The sequence below is a fragment of the Saccopteryx bilineata genome, chromosome 1, assembly GCF_036850765.1.
Source record: "Saccopteryx bilineata isolate mSacBil1 chromosome 1, mSacBil1_pri_phased_curated, whole genome shotgun sequence".
In the NCBI taxonomy this organism is placed as follows: domain Eukaryota; kingdom Metazoa; phylum Chordata; class Mammalia; order Chiroptera; family Emballonuridae; genus Saccopteryx; species Saccopteryx bilineata.
The window spans coordinates 249,957,512-249,976,856 of NC_089490.1; the positions used below are offsets into that span (position 1 = coordinate 249,957,512).

Consider the following 19,345-nt stretch of genomic DNA (forward strand, 5'->3'; position numbering starts at 1 on the left):
AACGGTAGCCTCCGATGTCCGTGGGATCCACACCCCTGTCCCAGCCCGACCTCGGTTCCAGCCTTTTCCACCCACACCAGAATTGTTCCAGTTGGGCACATATGCTGTAGTCCACTTGACCTTGGATGTGTGCACAAGCACTCTTCTTATGCAGAAGCAATTTCCTCTCAGACCCCCTGTGGTCTTTATTCTAACCCCCTTCCACAGGTTGGCTTTCTTTTGAGCCTTTGCATCTCCAATACGGATTATTCTGCCCTCTGAACTCCCATCACACTTCATGTCTTGTCGTCTATTGGTTTACTTCCTCCTCCCCTCTAGACTCTGAATCCTGTGGATGCTGGGGCAGCCCCCTTTTTTGTTGTTTGGTTTATTTTGGGTTTTTTTTTTTTTTTTATATCATGTTTGTACTCTAGTCTTGAGCATAGCACAGGACACACCTGAAGTTCAGACTGGTGGATTCTGAATTGTTCTCAGTGGTGACATCCATGATCTGGTTACATTATTTTCAGTGGACGTGTCCTGATTTTGAGAGACCAAAGAGGGTGTCCTTTTAGTTGGGAGGTCCTACACAGCTCCAAGTTATTTATGATTGCCAAATGTTTTTGTTTTACCTGAGGAAACAAACTCCCAACTACCTGCAGCTTAAATAAGCTGGGGTTATCTACCCAAACCCTCTCTCCTCATGGAGGTATGTTAAGCTGTAATTGAATGATTTGGATTATATTGGAAAAACAAGTCTTTGCAGTTTTCAAAGTTTTAGCAAAATCAAATGATCATTTCACAGTTGACCCCCTGCTTTGGCTCCAGGTTAGGGAATATGGATGATCAATAGTGTTTTAGAATGAATATGATCAAGAAGGCAATAAGAACCATCAATACATAGTCCAAAACAATGATTAACCTTTTAACTTTAGTTGAATTTTGTTTGAAAGTCTAAAATTTTAATCACAGTAATTTAACCTCCTGCCACACTAAAAAAAATGTCTGTGGGATATAATTAGTCATACAACACAACATGGACTTCAACTTCTTTTTACTTGAAATGCGTGTTTTGGTTCAGAGGATCACCTTAGCATGTGTTCACTGCTTTCTTTTCCTTTTTTTTTTTTCTATTCCCCTCAACATCTCCATTACTCCCCTCCCAAATACTCCCTCCCCCCTTCCCTTCAGGTTTAATTCTATTCCTCTGTTCACATTGTTCCTTGGATTCCTCAAATGAGTGAGGTCATATGATATTTTTCTTTCTCTGCCTGGCTTATTTCACTCAACATAATAGTTTCCAGGTCCATCCATGTTGTTCCAAAAGGTCACATTTCCTTCTTTTTCATGGCCCCATAGTATTCCATTGTATATGCTAATATATTGTTGAGGATTTTAGCATCTAAATTCATTAGGTATATTGTTCAATAATTTTCTTTCTTTGTGTTGTCTTTGACTGGTTTTGGAATCAGAATTATGATTGCCTCATAAAAGGAACCTGGAAATGTTCCTTCCTCTTGAATTTTTTGAAATAGCTTGAGAAGGATAGGAGTTAGTTCTTTGAATATTTGATAGAATTCACCAGTAAAGCCATCAGGCCCCGGGCTTTAGTTTTTTGATAACTATTTTGATCTCATTTGTTGTAATCGGTCTGTTTATTATGTAGTGACCTTCTTTATCTCTTACCTATAGCCTTTGTTTTAAAGTCTATTTTGTCTGATATAAGTATTGCTACCCCAGCTTTTTTTTCAATTCCATTTGCATGAAATATTTTTTTTCCATCCTTTTACTTTTAGTTTATGTGTATCTTTTGTTTTGAGGTGTGTCTCTTGTAGACAGCATATGTATGGGTCCTGTTTTCTTATCCACACAGCTACTCTGTCTTTTGATTGGATCATTTAATCCATTTACATTTAAGGTTATTATTGATATGTAGTTGTTTATTGCCATTTTATTCTTTAAAGCTATATTCCTCTTTTGCTATATTCTTTTCCCCCTTTGTTCTGTTTATAACCGGCCCCTTAACATTTCTTGAAACATTGGTTTGGTTGTAATGAATTCCTTGAGTTTTCTTTTTTTGTCTAGGAAGTTTTTTTTTCTCCTTTAATTTTAAACGATAGCCTTGCTGGATAAAGTAGTCTTGGTGTAGGCTCTTATTCTGCATTTCTTTGAATATTTCTTGCCATTCCCTTCTGACCTCAAGTGTTTCTGTTGAGAAGTTGGATGTCATCTTTATGAGGGATCCCTTGTAGGTGATAGACTTTTTTTTTCTAACAGCTTTTAATATTTTCTCTTTATCCCTTAGCTTTGCTGTTTTAATTATAATGTGTCTTGGTGTGGATTTCTTTGGGTTTCTCTTTAATGCAGTTCTTTGTGCTTCTTGAATTTCTGTGACTTTTTCCTGTATCAATTTTGGGAAGTTTTCAGCTATGATTTTATTGAACAAGGTCTCTATCTTTTGTTCTTTCTCTTCTCTTCAGTAACTCCAGATGTTGTTCAACTTCAGATGTTGTTTCTCTTTAGGTTGTCACAGAGCTTTCTTAGAGTATCCTCAGATTTTTTCATTCTCTTTTTGCTGCTCTGCTTCCATGTTTTTGTTTATCTTATATTCTAAATCACTGATTCGATCCTCTGCTTCATCCAGCCTGCTTTTAATTGCTTCTAGTGTAGTCCTCATTTCTGATATTGTATTTGTCATTTCTGACTGTTTCTTCTTTATTATTTCAATGTTCTTTTAAATACTTATTATTTCTTTATTTATGTGCTCAGTGTGACCATCCATTGTTCTAAGATCTTTCAGCATTCTAATAATTATTATTTTAAACTCTGCATCCTGTAGTTTGCTTATATCCATCTCACTCAGCTCATTTTCTGGGTGTTTCTCTTGTTGGTTCATTTGGATTGCACTTCTCTGTCTTACCATTTTGTCTATGTTGCCCTGGACTTCCCTGGCTGGGGCCTGGGGCAGATCAGTGAGGGGGGGCACTGCCTGTGACTGGTTCTTATCCACCTTTTGGGGGCTACAGGTGATCCAGATCTTGTGGCTACCTCTGCTGGGTCCAGGTGCCATTGTAAATATCAGCTGCACTCCTAGGCTTACTTTTATCTACTCTTGGCCTGGGAGAGGTTACTTTAAAAGTTCAAGTTCCCCTAAAATCCACCTTCTGTTGTCTTTTATTGCTGGCTACTTGTTGGGTTCAGTACTGTAATTCAGTGATTAGGTATGGTATTAGATGTGGCCTACTTCTTAGCCTCAGGTGTCATTCTATCCAGGCATTTTAGCTCCCATTGTATGTTGCTGCCCGGGGCTTTTGGGTTCAGGTGCTGCTCGTTCCTGCCCACCTCCACAATTGTTGCTGCCCTTGTCAGGCTCGCATGTGCCCGCGTGCCCATTTGGACCAATGCCGGGGCTGCCTTGGTAGGCTCAGATCTAAGTGGCTGCTTTGGGGTGTCACATGCACCCTCTCGGATCACCGCTGAGGTCACCCATGCTCTTGTTACCACTGAGGGCATGTCTGCACCCTGAGCATGTTTGCGCAGCCCGGATTCCTGCAGTAGCTGGCGTGACTTCCACTGTTGCTCTTGACTGCTTTCATAGTTTCAAACATTTTAGATATATTATTTCCATGCTTTCTAGACCTCACTTATACTGCCAAGTATATATGAATTTTGGGGCTTTATTTTTAGCAAGCATTTATTAAACGTCTGTGATAATTTCTATTAGTATTCTCTTTTATTAATGCAATTATTGAAAATGCATCAACTGTTGAAATAAGATAAACATTTGGAATTTCATTGAAATGGACTCATAAAAGGTTGTGATCATTTTTCCCCTTGCCTATATCACTCCCCAAGTTTGGACCCAATTCAAATCTTATGTGAACACGAGCCACATTCTTGCTTGCTCTAGATTTTCTCTACCGACTGAGGATGTTTCCAGGATGATCAGCCTCTCAGAGGCCTAGTGATACAAAGGTGAATCTCAGCAGGCTGAGTTTGATTTACTTAAAATAAATGAGGTTGAATTGAATGTTCTCAAATGCCAAGGACTGGACACATGGGAAAAGGCGTAGTTAGGCATCCGGTCTTCGACTCATCTTCTTTGCAGAGTTCCCAGTCTGTTGAAAACAGTCTGTTCTAATTAGCTGTTCTTTTACTTAATTGAGGTTTATAAGAACTTAATGGAGTTTGAAGAGCACAAGTGCTTCAATGTGCATAATAGGTTCTTTGGTGTCATTTCCTTTTTAATGTGACGTCTAATGAGGAAGGCAGATCACCACCTCTCAGGACCCCGTGAGACGTGGAAATAACAGAGACCGTCTCGACTGAGGCGGAACTGAGTTGAAAGTTTGCAAGAGGATAACAAAGAGCAATTGATGAAACACTAACAGAAGTAGGTGGTTTCAGCTGTACCTCATCACAGCGACAGCAGGATGCTGGTTGTGTCTGCCCTGAACACCGATGACGATTCTGAGTCATAGGCTCTTGCTCTTGTTCAGGAAGGGAGTTGGGTCTCTGTGGTACCATGGTTAGCCTGCGATTAGTCCCAGTATGTCTTCTCTTGAATCATGCAGGAAAATCAGGGTAGTTTATCTTTTTTCATTATATATTTATTCCTGTAGTGGTATATGTATAAAAAACATTGGTGAGTGCCATCTGAAAACAATGTGACATTCACTGAGAAAGGAAGGCACTTACAAGTCACAGAGTTCTCCTTTGGTCAGGGACAAAGGGATTCAGATCACTTCTTTGAGAGGTTTCCAACTTAACAGCCCATATGAAGTGTGCTTTGCTTTATGACATACCATCATCTTCCATTTAAAAAATATTGAACTCATATGAATGATATAGTCTTCCCTTTTTATTCTGAGTAACGTTTCATGTAGGTTGGAAGATTGGAAGTTGTGACTGTTGGGGGTTTTGAGTGCTTTTGTGGGTGGATGATTGTAATCAGGCTTTTTGAAGATAAATGTAACTAAATAGCAGTAGAGGTTTATTTCCCAAGAATCTTCGGTAGAGTTTCAGTATGTGAGTGTATACATGTAAATTCCTTGGCAGTTGATAAAGGAAAGCTAGATATCTAAAATATATATTTTATAACCAGTACATTCATGGCTCATTTTGATCAGATAGTGTTATAAAACATCGCAACAGTATAATAATGAAAACACTGTAGTTTTGTAGAAAAAAGGAGAGCCAACAGAGTCTAATATTTAATTTACTATGAGAATATATGTGATGCCTCATTAATGAGGATGTCATCCTGATTAGTTTCAGTAAAAGGAGCATGAATTGCCAACACAAAGGGCCTCAAAAATACATGTTCACAAAAAAATGTATTTTATATATGGGGGGGAGAGTAGGTTTACCGTTTTGAGTACCTGAAACACAGAATTTACTTTTGAGTTATTATTTATTATTGTATCACTTTCCATTCTAACAACTGTAAACCTACTTTTGCCTTACCCTGATCTTGAATAAACTAGGTTGCATGGAAACGTTTGAAATCAAATGGCCAGATTTCAAGCCATGTCCACCCAGGCAGTAGCTCAGGTGTCTGGGAAGAAATCCGTGGAGCAATTCCTTTGCAAGCCCACGTGTCAGATGGACACAGCAGCATCAGATCATTTCTCTGTTTTCTCCCTTATCTTCAAATAGTATTTATGCTCGATTTGCTGCAATCTCTTCCCAGTGAATAAATACAGGCAGCACAGAAATTGATTTCAAGCTATTATAAACCCAGTACAGTGTTCTAGACACAATCAGATACCTGTTTTCACCGTTCAAGTTGCATTCCTCTCCCGGACATTCACCTGGGTTCTGCATCTGCAATTCACGAGCTCTGGGTCAGCTGAGAGTTACTCAGATGTGGAAGCCATCTTGAGGACCTGGGTCGCCGCGCCTGGGCCAACTGTGCTCCCGCTTTGTGATCCCGCAGCAGGGGATGTGAAGTTACTGGCATTATTGTATAAAGGGCATCACAGCAGAACCTGCCATACACAGCGTTGTTGTGAATTCTTTGAAGTGTGACATAGGAACAGAAAGGGTACCTGTGGACAGATCTACACTTGCAGGGTCCAGTTTGTTACAAACCTTTAAGGCCTCTGCCCCTTCAAGTTGGGAGGCTGTACTCTGCTCTGCTTGATGGGCTGACAGCTCAGTAGCCTTTATTTCCCTTTGTTTTTCTTTGAGAGACATTGGTGGTGTTAGCAACTGGGAAGGGACTAACTTCCAGCCGAAAGTGTTGAAGATATCCAGGATAGAATACCTTAAAATTCACATAGCAAAAGTTTTTTAAAAGAATGCATGTCACATTCCAACTCATAAAATTGTGTTGAAGGTGTCTGGAAATCTCTTTATGAACAAAACAACCGTGGGTGAGGTTCTTTCTGATATTCATCTTTGATTTCTTTCTCTCTGCCTCTAAACTTACGAAGTTTTGCCATCATAACTAAATCCAGACAAAAGTGATCCTTCCCTATGACACAGGCAAAGATGAGCAGAAATACAGAATGCCCGGTGACGATGAGGCCGTGGGGAGATGGTCACTGTGCTCCTCTGGCTGGTGTGGTGAGACATTGTTTTAAACTTTCAAAGCAGTGATTAAACAGCACACATAGATCAAGACTCCCAAATATAGATATGCGATTTATTTCGTTAAGGAATTCTGTCAGAAGCAGGTAGATTTTTATCTGGGGAGCTCTTGATGAATATTTATAGTATAGAAAAAAGGATCTAAAGCATCCTAATGTTGTATTGTGCAATTTTATTTATACAGAGACAGCCATTTAAATGTATGGTTTAGAAAAATATTCCACAGTCTGGAAGAAACACAGAGTTGAAAGAGCAGTACAAAAATCTTCACGTATTGTATGGTCATTAATATGTTGTCCATGTTATATGACGCATTAGTGTATGAAGAAGCCCAGAGTGGGACAGAAGCAGGATTATTATCTGGGCGGTGGTGGTACAGATCCTTCCTGTTAGTTTTCCAACTTCTCATTTAATGGAAGGAGCCTGTGTTACCTGGGTAATCAGAAAAAGCACACATTTTTAGAAAAAACGTAACACATTTTATAAAGTAAATTTTACCCACAGTTTATAAACACTTAATATACAAGTACTCTTTTTACTTCATTGCTTTACCTATTTCTATCTTACTTTTTTTAAAAAGGTATTTTAGTTTTCATACATTTTTATAGTCAACTTGCTCAGTAAGTGGTATATTTGAACATTTCCCTCAGGATATTAAATATTTTTTGATCAACTTTGTTAGTAATAGGTAATTTTTTGAAAAATATCATGCTAATGTGTTATAGTTTTCACTATTTTTTTATTGGTCTACTCACCCCCCCCCCTTTCTGCTGTTACATACATTCTTCCAGGTAATAGTTTGCACGTATTACAATTTTGGGGGAATGGTTGTGGTCACGGCTTCTTCACCCACTGAAGTGTCTTTTGAACATCTTTGGGAGTCTGATCTTATCATCACAGTTAGTGGCTCTTTCCTTTAACATGCTTGACTCTCAATATTCGACATCTTGTTTATGAGTAGTTTGTTGGTGTTCTAGTCAGCGCATTATGACCACTGGGCCACGGACCCTGTTTTTGAACAGCCCATGTGCTACAAATAGTGTTTGCTTTTTTCAAAGGTTGTGAAAGAAATAAATACAAGAGAAATGTGTGGCAGAGACTCCGTGTGGCCGGAAAAGCCTAAAATGTTTACAGTCTTGACCTTCATAGGAAAGTTTGCTGAACCCTGAACTAGAGGCATAAAAGAAGTGCTTCACATGCTTGGTTTTTACTCTTGTCTTAGTTTCTGTATAGCTTCGTAACTAAGTTGGCATATTTTATATCTAAGTTTGCATATCACGCTGACTTTGCATAAGATTATAAAGGTTCTTACTCTGAATAGCAGGTGTTTTGATGCATGCAACTTGAAAAAATTGCTATGTGAGTAGTTTTTATCCTTTTTCTTCTTTTAAAACTTTAACAGTATTACTATGAAAATAAAAAGTGCAATTTTGTAAGTAAATAATGAAAATGTGCTCAGTGTTTTGATGTCTTTTTAAAGGGAGAATGGAGAAGGCAGAGAGGCTAAGTTATTCTAGTCTAATATGCTGCAATTTTTGGTCTTGGATATCAAAAGTAAAAAAAGACTACCTAGATTGTCAAATTATTTATCAAATTACAGAAACCTTTTAGTTTTCAAAAAATGCCTTCTCTCAATGCTCTCAAAGTGGTACAATTTTGTACTATACTAGCATTCCTTGATGGATCTATGTATAATACACAGAAATTTTCTTTGAGTACTACATACTCTGTACCAGATACAGTACTTGATGGTGTTGAAGTTGGAAATGAGCTCAACACCTGATTTTTTTCCACTGACTTTTTATCTGTCCTTTGACAAATTGTATTGTCCTAAACCTCAGTTGTCTCATTTGCAAATGAGGATAAGAATAGTATTCTTCTGGGAAAGCTCTGATGGGACCCTAATGAGATCATCCATTGATATTGGACCTTATTTCCAACACAAAGTGATAGTTTATTGAGTATTGAGCTGATTAAACACTTACACAGATGTATTGAAATCTCAGCTCTGCTCCAGAGTGGTGGTGTCTGACTTGAGCATTTTGGACCTTGGGTGATGCCTATATAAATTAGCGCACTGTGAGCAAGCACATGGATTGTAAAATCCCGAGGGCAATTTCTAGCACAAAGTGCTCAACAAATATTGACCATTAACTTCTGTCATTCTGTTATCTTTACAGTTGTCTCCCTCACTATGTATAGCGTTTATAACCAGAATTTTATTAAAATATCAAAAGTAGAGATGCGTGTATATAGAGAACATAGAAACCATTGTTCTCCTACTCTTCTGTTAACTTTCAGTAACCATGCTGTTTAGTGGCACTGCCCGAGCTGGAGGAGAGCTGGTCTTCATCGTGTCTTCTGGGGAACAGAACAGCGATTACTTGCTTTAATTTGGCGAGGTCAGACTTTCAGAGCTGCCTGTGCAAACACAGTGACATTTAAGTGGCCGGAGGACCTGGATCAGTTCAGAACCACTGATGTCTAAGGTGGAAGGAAAGTTCATGGACACGTTATTGGGGCAGTAAATTATTTCTCTGCCTCTTCTTCATTCAGAAACCTCTTTCTTGTTCCCAGAAGCAGCTCAGCGTCCTTAAGGGAGCACAGTGAAAACAGAGAGGTCACATGAGAAGATTGTTACAGAAAACCAGGGATGTTAGAAACTAGGAACCAAGCAACTCTTAAATGGATGCATTCATACCCATGAGGAAAGATGGAAAGAGATCTACAAGAGGTCACAGGAGACTCAGTTCAGCTGGATGGAGTTAGTTAGCTCAGGCCCACTGTCCTCTCTAAACCATCTGTGGAAATCAGGGATGAGAATTCATGATTAAAATTTTAATTTAAAATAACCTTGGACACTCTTCCTTTTAAGGGAATGAAAAAATTAATGTTCATCTTTGTTTTCAGGGAATACGGAGCCATTGATGACGTAGACATTGATCTGCATATTGATGTTAGCTTTCTTGATGTAAGTCTATTTATGCAATGTGATTGCTACACTTAAATAATGTGTTTCTTGGTGGAAATTTAATTTTTTTTTCTTTTATAATACTATTAGTATCATATTGGCTTTTTCAGAGTGATTTCTGAAGAAATGCTATGACAGGTTGAAGAAACATATTTTATGTGTTTCCTTTCCTTTTCATTTTCATGGGAAAAGGCAAAATTAAAAGTGCTTTGGCTTTCTTTTTACAAATCAATGAGATAATTTGCCGGCCTTAATGATTTATGCATGTCTTAAAAATAAGTTTAATATATATATATATATATATAGAGAGAGAGAGAGAGAGAGAGAGAGAAACATCAAATCATTGTTCCACTTAGTTCCATTTAGCTGTGCACTCACTGATTGCGTCTTCTATGTGCCCTGACTGGGGATTGAATTGTGACCTCCTGTGCTGGGACTATGCTCTATCCACTGAGCAACCCAGCCAGGGCCTAAAAATATTTTTTAATTGGCAGACTACATCAAGAGCTCTGAAAGATGACTAATCCATCTTTAAAATCTATTTCTTTGCACAGGAGGAGATTGCTGTGGCTTGGGAAGTGATTCGAACAGAACCTATAATTGTCCGACTACACTGTTCACTTACACAGTATTTAAACGGCCCAGGTTGGTTTTCTTTGTTTATTATTTTGAATACTTAACTAGTGCATTGAGCAAAATGAGATTGTTCATTTGGCAATTTTGAGCATGATTGCACCTGTCCTGATAATGGTAATTTCAATACAACATGTGTGATTAATCTTGTAAGAGGAAACAGGCATCACAGTGTTTAGCAAGGAAAATACAGCTGCAGAACTAGGTCTGAGTAAGCAGCACCATGATTGGTAGTGTGTTTGGTGTTCCCGTTTTGGAAAGATCACATGGTATTTACTGTGACTAGACCACAATCTCCGTGAGTTAATGTGTTTTAATGTATCACATCACAGTGTATGTGGAAATAGGAGAAAGTAAAATTGGTGCTATCATATTGGTTAAGGGAAAACATTCAGTTTTTAAGAAATGTGTAATGCCACATTTATTGAATCACATTTGTGCTATGTAACAACATCAAACAGTCCCTTTAAGAACTCTCAGAAAGATGTCAGCAAATCTCATCTGCAGTATCTATTTAATAGTAACCCTTTCACAATATTGATACTGAGTTTACAGGGTCAAATGCAAATATTCAGTTTATTAAAGTATTTTTTTAAGTCTTTATTTTTTATTTATTTATTTATTTATTTATTTCAGAGACAGAAAGTGAGTCAGAGCAAGGGATAGACAGGGACAGACAGACAGGAACGGAGAGAGATGAGAAGCATCAATCATTAGTTTTTCATTGCGCTTGCAACACCTTAGTTGTTCATTAATTGCTTTCTCATATGTGCCTTGACCGCGGGTCTTCAGCAGACCGAGTAACCCCTTGTTGGACCCAGCGATCTTGGGTTCAAGCTGGTAGACTTTTGCTCAAACCAGATGAGCCCACACTCAAGCTGGCAACCTCGAGGTCTCGAACCTGGGTCCTCTGCATCCCAGTCCGACGCTCTATCCACTGCGCCACCGCCTGGTCAGGCCAAATATTCAGTTTAAATACTTGTATTTTACTGATTATGATTGTAGCATAGTCTTCATTTAAAATAATGACTTGGTAGCAATGGATTTATGCTTTTGATTATTAAAACCTTCAATGTTGATTATTATGTGTATTTTTAATAAAACTTGCATAACAGGAAAGTCCCAAATAACTAATTGTTGATACCGAGAAAGTCTAAAGCCTGAGTTAAGTAAGCTGTCATTAAACAACACATTCTTGATGCTCGAACTGGTTTACCCATGGATGGCTCACATGAGAAATTGAGCATTGTACATCGAAAGCATTGGGAAACATTGGTCTTTCCTTTCCATTTCCTCTCTGCCGCGCCCCAATCCCTGAAAAATATTATTTATCTGGTTTTAATGTTGCATAAATATGCATTGCCCCACGCCTGTTTCCCCTGGAGGCTGTGTGCTGAGCTGTAACAAGATGTTGCTGCTTTTGTTATCTGTATATAGCTGCTTGCTTTAAATTAGTAGATTCTGAAATCGCTTTCCTTGCATCTCTAAAATAAAAACATTGCCTCTAAAAAAATAAATAAGTACACTTGCACCCTGGCAAAGATGGTTTATTGCCTTTATGGCTAATAGAAAGAGAAACATAAGACATTTAATTGTCTAGATTTCAGAAGTTGGCAAGTTGCCATGAAGTAAGCACATTAAAACCTGAAAGAGAACATTGCATGTAGAAGCTCAGTAAGTATATTTTGGGTTGTCCTTAGATGGAGTTCTGTCTCTCATTATGAGATTGAATTTTAATGTGTTATGTCACCTTTGATTACTGATGCATTTAGCCCAAGTGTAACATTTCTGTTTTTGAAAGTGGAGATCCTAATAATATTCTTGTTTTCCAGTACTGAAGGCATGATTTTGCTCTATCTCAACTGATAGCTAATTTACAACAAAAGATCCTATTATAAATCTTTCTAAGGCTTACTGAATTTTCTTTTTTTCTGTCTACTAACAGAGGCACATGCATGCACACACACACACCACACACAGACACACAACTGTATCTATTCATATTGTTTCAGATATCCACTGCTGCATGACAAACCACTCCAAAACCTAGTGGCTTAAAACGACTCATCTCTCACCATTCTTTGGCTTAACTGGGCAGATCTTGCTTGGAGCCCCCCATGTTTTTGTATATAGTTAGATAGATGGTGGGTGAGGCTTGTGTCATTAAAGGCTCCATTAGGTTGGATGCTCAAGATACTGGACTTTCAGGTAACTAGAAGTTGATGCAGGTGTCATCTTACGTGTGAATTCTTCATTTGGTTTGGGCTTGTTGTAGCATGGTACCTGGGGTCTGAAAGCAAGGATTTCCAAAAGACAGGGTATGGGTGCTACCTGGCAAAAGGCTCAGTGAATGTTCCACTCTATTCCGTTGATCACAGTAGTGGAAGAACCAATCAGAATCAAGGGGCAGGGACGTAGATGGCACGCCTCAACGTTGCGGCATCTACTCTGCTGTGTGTGGTCTCAGCACATTTCTCTTTAGGCGTTAAGGTGTTTACCTCTCCTGTTAGTTTTACATTTAAAAAAATTAACTGTCCTTTTATGTTTATGAAATATAGAGGAAAATCTCTCATTTTAAAAAAGATTCTATTTTCTATTTTGGTTATTTCATACATATAAATGTAATAAAGAAGAAAAATGATTTTTCATAATCCCTCTATACAGAGAAAATTGCAAATAGTTTATTTTCTATACATACATGGTTTATTTTCATACAGTTGGCATTGAATTGATACGTAGTTATGCATCTTAATGTTAGGTCTTAATTGATCATTGGATATTCTAAAATGAAATGATTTGTGGTAGCTGCACAGTATTCCAACCTGAAGGCGTATTTTTTTTCTTTAATGATTTGAAATGTGCTTAGTTAATTTTATTGTGATAATGGTTAAAGGAAAAGGAGTCTTCAAGTCAGAACATTTTAAATTTTGAATTATTGGGGTTAGGAACAGAACTGGGTCAGTTCATCTCTACTCCCCCCTCCCCCCCCCCACACACACACTCTCTACTCATTTTTTAGTATAATCTTCAACTTTTAGGCAGACATTTTCCTTCACAATATCTCTTTACAGGTTTGTTATAATTGCATGGTTTTAGAAATATTTTAACAATTTGATTTTAATTCACATTTAGATGATTTTACTATTCAATATTACTTATGTAGTATTACAACTCATCCATAATTTAATTTTTTCATCTCTATTAGTTGATTTACATATTTTATAGTTTGTAAGCCAAAGAAACGTGAGGGTTATGCTGCTTCATACCTGAGAACGACACTTCGTTTTGTGAATGAGACAAGCTTGACCAAATATAAATGTATGAGGTCATAACAGTTCCCCCAGAAAAGGCAAAAATACTTTAGAAAAAAAATACTAGTTTATATCTGGAGTGTTTTCATTTTGCTCCTTTTTAAGAAATCCATTTTGCTCTTTGTGTTTGTTATATGTACGTACTGAGCTATTTTTTCTCTTTCTCCTTGTTATTCTTTTATATATATATATTCTTTAATTGATACACATAAGTCTCAATCCACCTCCAACACCTTTTCTGTAATTCCTGGGCTGTTCCTGCTTTCTCTGCTTATCTGACGAGTGTGGATGGGATCTGGCGGCTCCATCTTCCTTGCTGGGGATCATTGACCTCAGTCCTGCATCCCTCACCTCCAAGGAGGACGGATATTTCTCTCCGTTTGTCTTCTGATCCACTAAGTGAATTTTTTTTATGATTCAGTCATTGATTTAATGTTCTCTATTTCTTTTTAATTTGACTATCATCTTTATGCTACCATATTATTTCCTCTTATCAGTTGCTTTCATTTTATTTAGACAGTATTATTCTGAATTTCATTGTGAACATAAATCAGTATTGGTCCAAGATTGATTGTTTTGTTCCTGTAGATGGAGTTTCATTTGGCTCAGTGTTGAAGCGGGAGTTGCAATGCACTTCTTTCAGATATTAGTGTGATTTGTGGATTATTTCACCCATTAAGAAGATGGAAGAAAGAATTCCACACTTACTTTCCTCTCAATACAACAGTTCTGAGTTTGGCAGCGGGATGGGGTGGGCATGACTGCTGGTACATACCCCAGCCTCTAGGACTCCTCTTTCCAGGGTCTTCGTGCCTTACTGGGCTTCCCCGTGGACACAGAGAGTTTTGTCCTCCCCAGGGAGTTCCTCACCTCCGCCCTGCCCCTGTGGTGTGACGGACATGAGAACACCACAGCCCAGCCACATAGCCTTGAAAGTGGACAGACTTTGTGGTGAAGTATATATATGGTCCAGCGCTCCCCACAGGACCGGGCTGAAGCAGGGACTTGACCTGTTTTCTGTCTTCCTCCCCTTCCCTATTGATTTCTCTTAAGAGCAATTTCATACTAAATCCTTTGCCCCAAATCTTTACTTAGGGTCTACATTGACCTTAGATGATGGGTCACAGGGCAAGAAAGAAGTCAGCATCGGCTGCAGGCGGGAGCCTGCCAGTCTAGCCCTGTCAGAAACTGCCCTGGGGCGCATGGCCCCACCGCTCACCTGCCGCTTTCTTGGGAGATGCTGCGTTAGTGGTGGTCTGCCTTCGCTTCTGCCTCTTCATAGAATGGGTGGGGGTTCTCGGTCAGCCCTGTAGGGCCCCTAAGATAGTTCCTTCTGTTCTGTATTCTCCGGAAGTTCATCTCATGGGGATGGCATCATTTCCAGATTCTGTTTCCTTTGCTATATCCTCATTTCCCTAATGCGCTGGTTGTGATGGTGCTTGTTCCAGACTATTTGCTCACTTTGCCGTCTCACTGGTAAATTTCCCCAAAGTTTATCTTTTTCTTAGAGAAGATCTGAGGAAAAAATATGGTTTTAAAGTGGGAGTTAATGTGAAATACACAGCAACAACAAGAGATGTGATACTGAAGAGGGACATATAATTTATTATTCCAGGAAAAAAACAATTAGGTTTCATTTTGCATTATGATTTGGATTATTGCACACAGATAAAAAAAATGAGAAAATGTCTCGCCTGTATTTGGTAATATGTCTTTGACGGTAGCAGCATTTATAGTAAAACTAAGTTACCCAAAAAAAAAAAAAATGTATGGCTGATCCAGGGTTTAAACTGACCTAGTTAAGAGTTCTTTGTGAAAAGCGTTTATTCCTGGGCTTTGGGGTTGTATGACTAATACTTCTGTGAACTATAATACATATTTGGCTAGGGCTAATCTCACCATATATCTGTGAGTGGCCAGAAATGATAAGACCTGAAGAAATACACCTCTTTACCCACTTTGGTATTTAAGTTAAGCGTTATTTTCATTGTACCTGGGAAAATGCACTTTAAGTAAAAACACAGATTGTTGTGATTCTTATAGTATTGTATTTTTTTTTTCCAGAATTGCTGGTGCATAAGTCTCGTTTCTGATCTCAGGGACGAGGGCACTTTTACCTTAAAGTGGTAAACAGCTAACACTGAAATATTTTTGTGTGTGTGTGCAAACCATTTTATTTTTGGTACCTGTGTGTTTACACAGAGTAGTAGAATAATTCCCACATGTCTTAAGCAACCTCTCCCAACCTAAATTATATGAGACAAGGAAAAATGGAATAACTTTCACCTTTTTTAAAACCATGAAAATATTTTACTAGTATATTCTGTCAGCTACTCTTTAAAGCCAATGAATGATGAGTGATGAGTGACCTTGAGAGATTATTCATTTCACAAGCTTAGTTACTCACCTACAGAAACACACATATTTGGTAGAAATGTGAAGCCGGTGACAGGTGTGTATAGTCAGTGAGAAGTCAGTCTCCTGTGCCTTATGCTCATCCTCCATTACTTTGTTCTAGAAAAGGGGGTATGTATATACACACACACATTTATGTATGTGTGTGTGTGTGTGTGTGTATATAATACAAATACACACATATATAAACAAACCTCTCTTCCACTGAAGGAATAGTGTTCACTGTCCTACACATTGCTATGTATACTTAATATTCTTTTTTGGAAGATCATTCTTATACACATCATACACTGCGCACAAAAATTAGCGGATCAGGGAACGTGCAGATACTCTAGTACTTTCAACCTTTTGTGTAGCGCATTTTCACCAATGAAATAAAAGCTGGTTTTGCATCTCATTTGCATAATTGAACAACTTTCTTTGACTTGTTTGCTTTTCTGATGTTCTTGTTTACTAAAAAAAAAGTCGCCCTGGCCAGTTGGCTCAGCGGTAGAGCGTCGGCCTAGCGTGCGGAGGACCCGGGTTCGATTCCCAGCCAGGGCACACAGGAGAAGGGCCCATTTGCTTCTCCACCCCTCCCCCTCTCCTTCCTCTCTGTCTCTCTTTTCCCCTCCCGCAGCCAAGGCTCCATTGGAGCAAAGATGGCCCGGGCACTGGGGATGGCTCTGTGGTCTCTGCCTCAGGCGCTGGAGTGGCTCTGGTCGCAACATGGCGACGCCCATGGTGGGCAGAGCATCGCCCCCTGGTGGGCAGAGCGTCGCCCATGGTGGGCGTGCCGGGTGGATCCCGGTCGCGCGCATGCGGGAGTCTGACTGTCTCTCCCTGTTTCCAGCTTCAGAAAAATGAAAAAAAAAAGTCAAAGTCAAATGCTTCTTTTGTTTATTGCTTTATATTCATTTTGAAATATTCCCTAATTTTTGGGAGCGGTATATGTTTATATATAGAAACATACTATATACCTTAGTACATAATATACAGTAATCAAGAAAAATCTTTACACAAAGCATAAAAGCAACGTATAGCACTGCACGCTATTTTTCTGTGTGCATATTACATGTTGTGTAACATATAAACACACATATATAATGTCTCATATGTACACACACAGTTTCGTTACTTCTCTTTTTCTCCTGGCTAACGGTTGGGTTCCAGCTCCACATTCTGACTTGATTTTCTCCTTTGCAGTGCCCACTGTTGATGTCTTTCAGATCTCCACCAAAGAGCGCTTTGGATTGGGACATCAGCTGAAAAAGTAAGTCTTCCAAAGAATAAAATAGCACTTTCTGTTGGAGAGAACGTCATTGATAAAATAGGAGACTTACCCTGCTCACTGTCTTGAGGTTATAGACATAGTAGGAAGCTTCCCACGGGATTGCACAGGTGACAGAGCCCGCAGTTGTCCCTGGGTTTGGTGGCTGGCCACTGAGGCAGCATTGCTCAAATGTGATTTATGTGGGTCACCTTTGAAAGGAAAAATTTCTTGCAAGTCCCCTGTGTTTGGTTTAAAAATGTATCAGTGAAAAACCCCTAAGTATGTAGCAGTCTGTATCTCAGTAACTAAATACAGTTTACAGTAGATTTTTAGTACATGACATTATGCAGTGTTTTCTTTATAAGAGCTCATAAGGGCTATTTTCTTAGTTTCCCCATACAGGGTTTTAGGTGTGCTTTTCCAGCATAATTGGTTTTGTTTTCTCCATCAGATTCTGTTTTCTGCATTGAGCTATATCTTGTGGGTCTTGGAGCTCAGCATGGAGCCCAGCATGGAGCCTGCCTCTCTGTTATTTTATCCGAGTTGGGTACCACCTTACCTGGATACATCTTTATTTTCCCTCCTGTGATAGTCTTTTTCTCTCCACCCAACTTTCTCCCTGTTTTTAAAACTTTATGTAATATTTAATGGCTTGATATTGTTTAGAGCAGCCTTAGGCTCACAGCAAAATTGAGGGCAGGTACAGAGGGTGGCCATGTACCCCTCACTGCCACACCTGCACAGCTTCCCTGTGATCACAGCCCCCACCAGTGGACGTTCGTTACAGGTGGTGAGCCCCCACGGATGCACTGTCATCACCCAAAATACCCTACCGCTGCTTTATGAGCTTTCGTAAGCCTCTTACGAACTTTTTTTTAAGTGAAATGAGGTTGATCCAAATAAGACACGAATTATAAAAGCACAGAAGTCTAGGAATGAATGGCTTCCTTCCATTCCTTAACAGCTTCCGAGTATATCATTAGGGCTCGTAAAAAGAAATGATGTGTATAATTCCAGCCCTCAGAAATTAAGGAAAGCAATGCAGCTGTAGTCACCATTTAACTGCCATATCGAATATGAAACCTATTTTATTAATATTTCCAAGTGACTAACATTTTTTAAAAAAGTCATTGACTTCTATGGATCAATTTTAGTGATGTGAAAAAAGTTTGGTGATATGGACTTGAACTTCTGTTTTTATGATCCTTGATATATTTTAGTCTAATTATAGATACATGCTTGTTTCTTTCATTATAAATACCTGGATTTGGCTATGATCCTCAAGGTCCCTTCTAGTCTAAAATGATACGATTTGAAAAATCTGATCTTGTCCTTAAGATAAGTCATAAGAGGACACAAACACTAACTGTAAAGGGGTTATTTTCCTGATAGATAACAGCAAGTGAGGAAGGCAGATTGAGAATCTAGGCCCTCTCTGCAGTTTTGTCTTTCGCAAATAGAAAATGATCATTCAGCTTGTTTCTGGGATTTTTGTCTAGTGTGTTTCTGGCAATAAGACAGGGTCTTAGCAGCAGCAGCAGCAAGTGCTTACGTGGGGCTTTAATATAAGGCAAGCTCTGTTCTAAGCACTTCACATGTGGTGACTCACTTGATCATTACAACAGCCTCGCAAACACCAGCATGAGTGTTGGATTCGCCTGGTGGCTCTGTGATGAGGAGGTGGCTGTTAAACTGGAGGTGCTCATATGCCCATTTCAGATCGCCGTTGAAATTAAACATGAGATGTTGCATTTCTCACAGGAAACAGCTGGCACGCTCTCCTCTTTGGATCCAAGACCTAAGTTAGGGACCTAGGTATCCAAGTTCAGGAATTCCTGGTTGTAAATGTTGAAGTTGCCCTTTAGGATGCTAATGTCTAGATAGGAAAGCAGAGGCAACTTTAGCCATTTTAACATGTTCCCTTCCTGTGCCCGTGATCCCCTCGAGACTAGGCAAGCCCTCGCCGGGTTTCTCGGGGGGTAGGGAACAGTGTGGCACCTTTCCTAGGAGAGGAGGAATCCAGACCTCCCTGGTATAGAGGAGTAGGTGTCCCAGGAGTCTCAGGCTCGGGTCAGGGAACTACAATGACTCTGACTTTACTAGTACATGTAAATTTTGCTGCAATCTTCGATGAAAAAAAAAATCTTCAAAAATTAAGTGTAAAATAAAAATCTTCCCTCGTCCTGGACT

At 39.0% G+C, this 19,345-nt stretch overlaps 1 protein-coding gene across 3 annotated transcripts in view; it reads left to right on the forward strand.

Annotated features, from left to right (window-relative positions):
* The window catches only part of PARP8 (poly(ADP-ribose) polymerase family member 8), a 168,629-nt gene that overhangs the window by 101,879 nt on the left and 47,405 nt on the right, over window positions 1-19,345 (forward strand). For all 3 annotated transcript variants that reach the window (XM_066240639.1, XM_066240649.1, XM_066240633.1), the window contains 3 exons: window positions 9,484-9,544; window positions 10,099-10,189; window positions 17,089-17,155. In XM_066240639.1, the coding sequence (XP_066096736.1) occupies window positions 9,484-9,544; window positions 10,099-10,189; window positions 17,089-17,155 (219 nt within the window). The remainder of the gene's footprint in view (window positions 1-9,483; window positions 9,545-10,098; window positions 10,190-17,088; window positions 17,156-19,345) is intronic.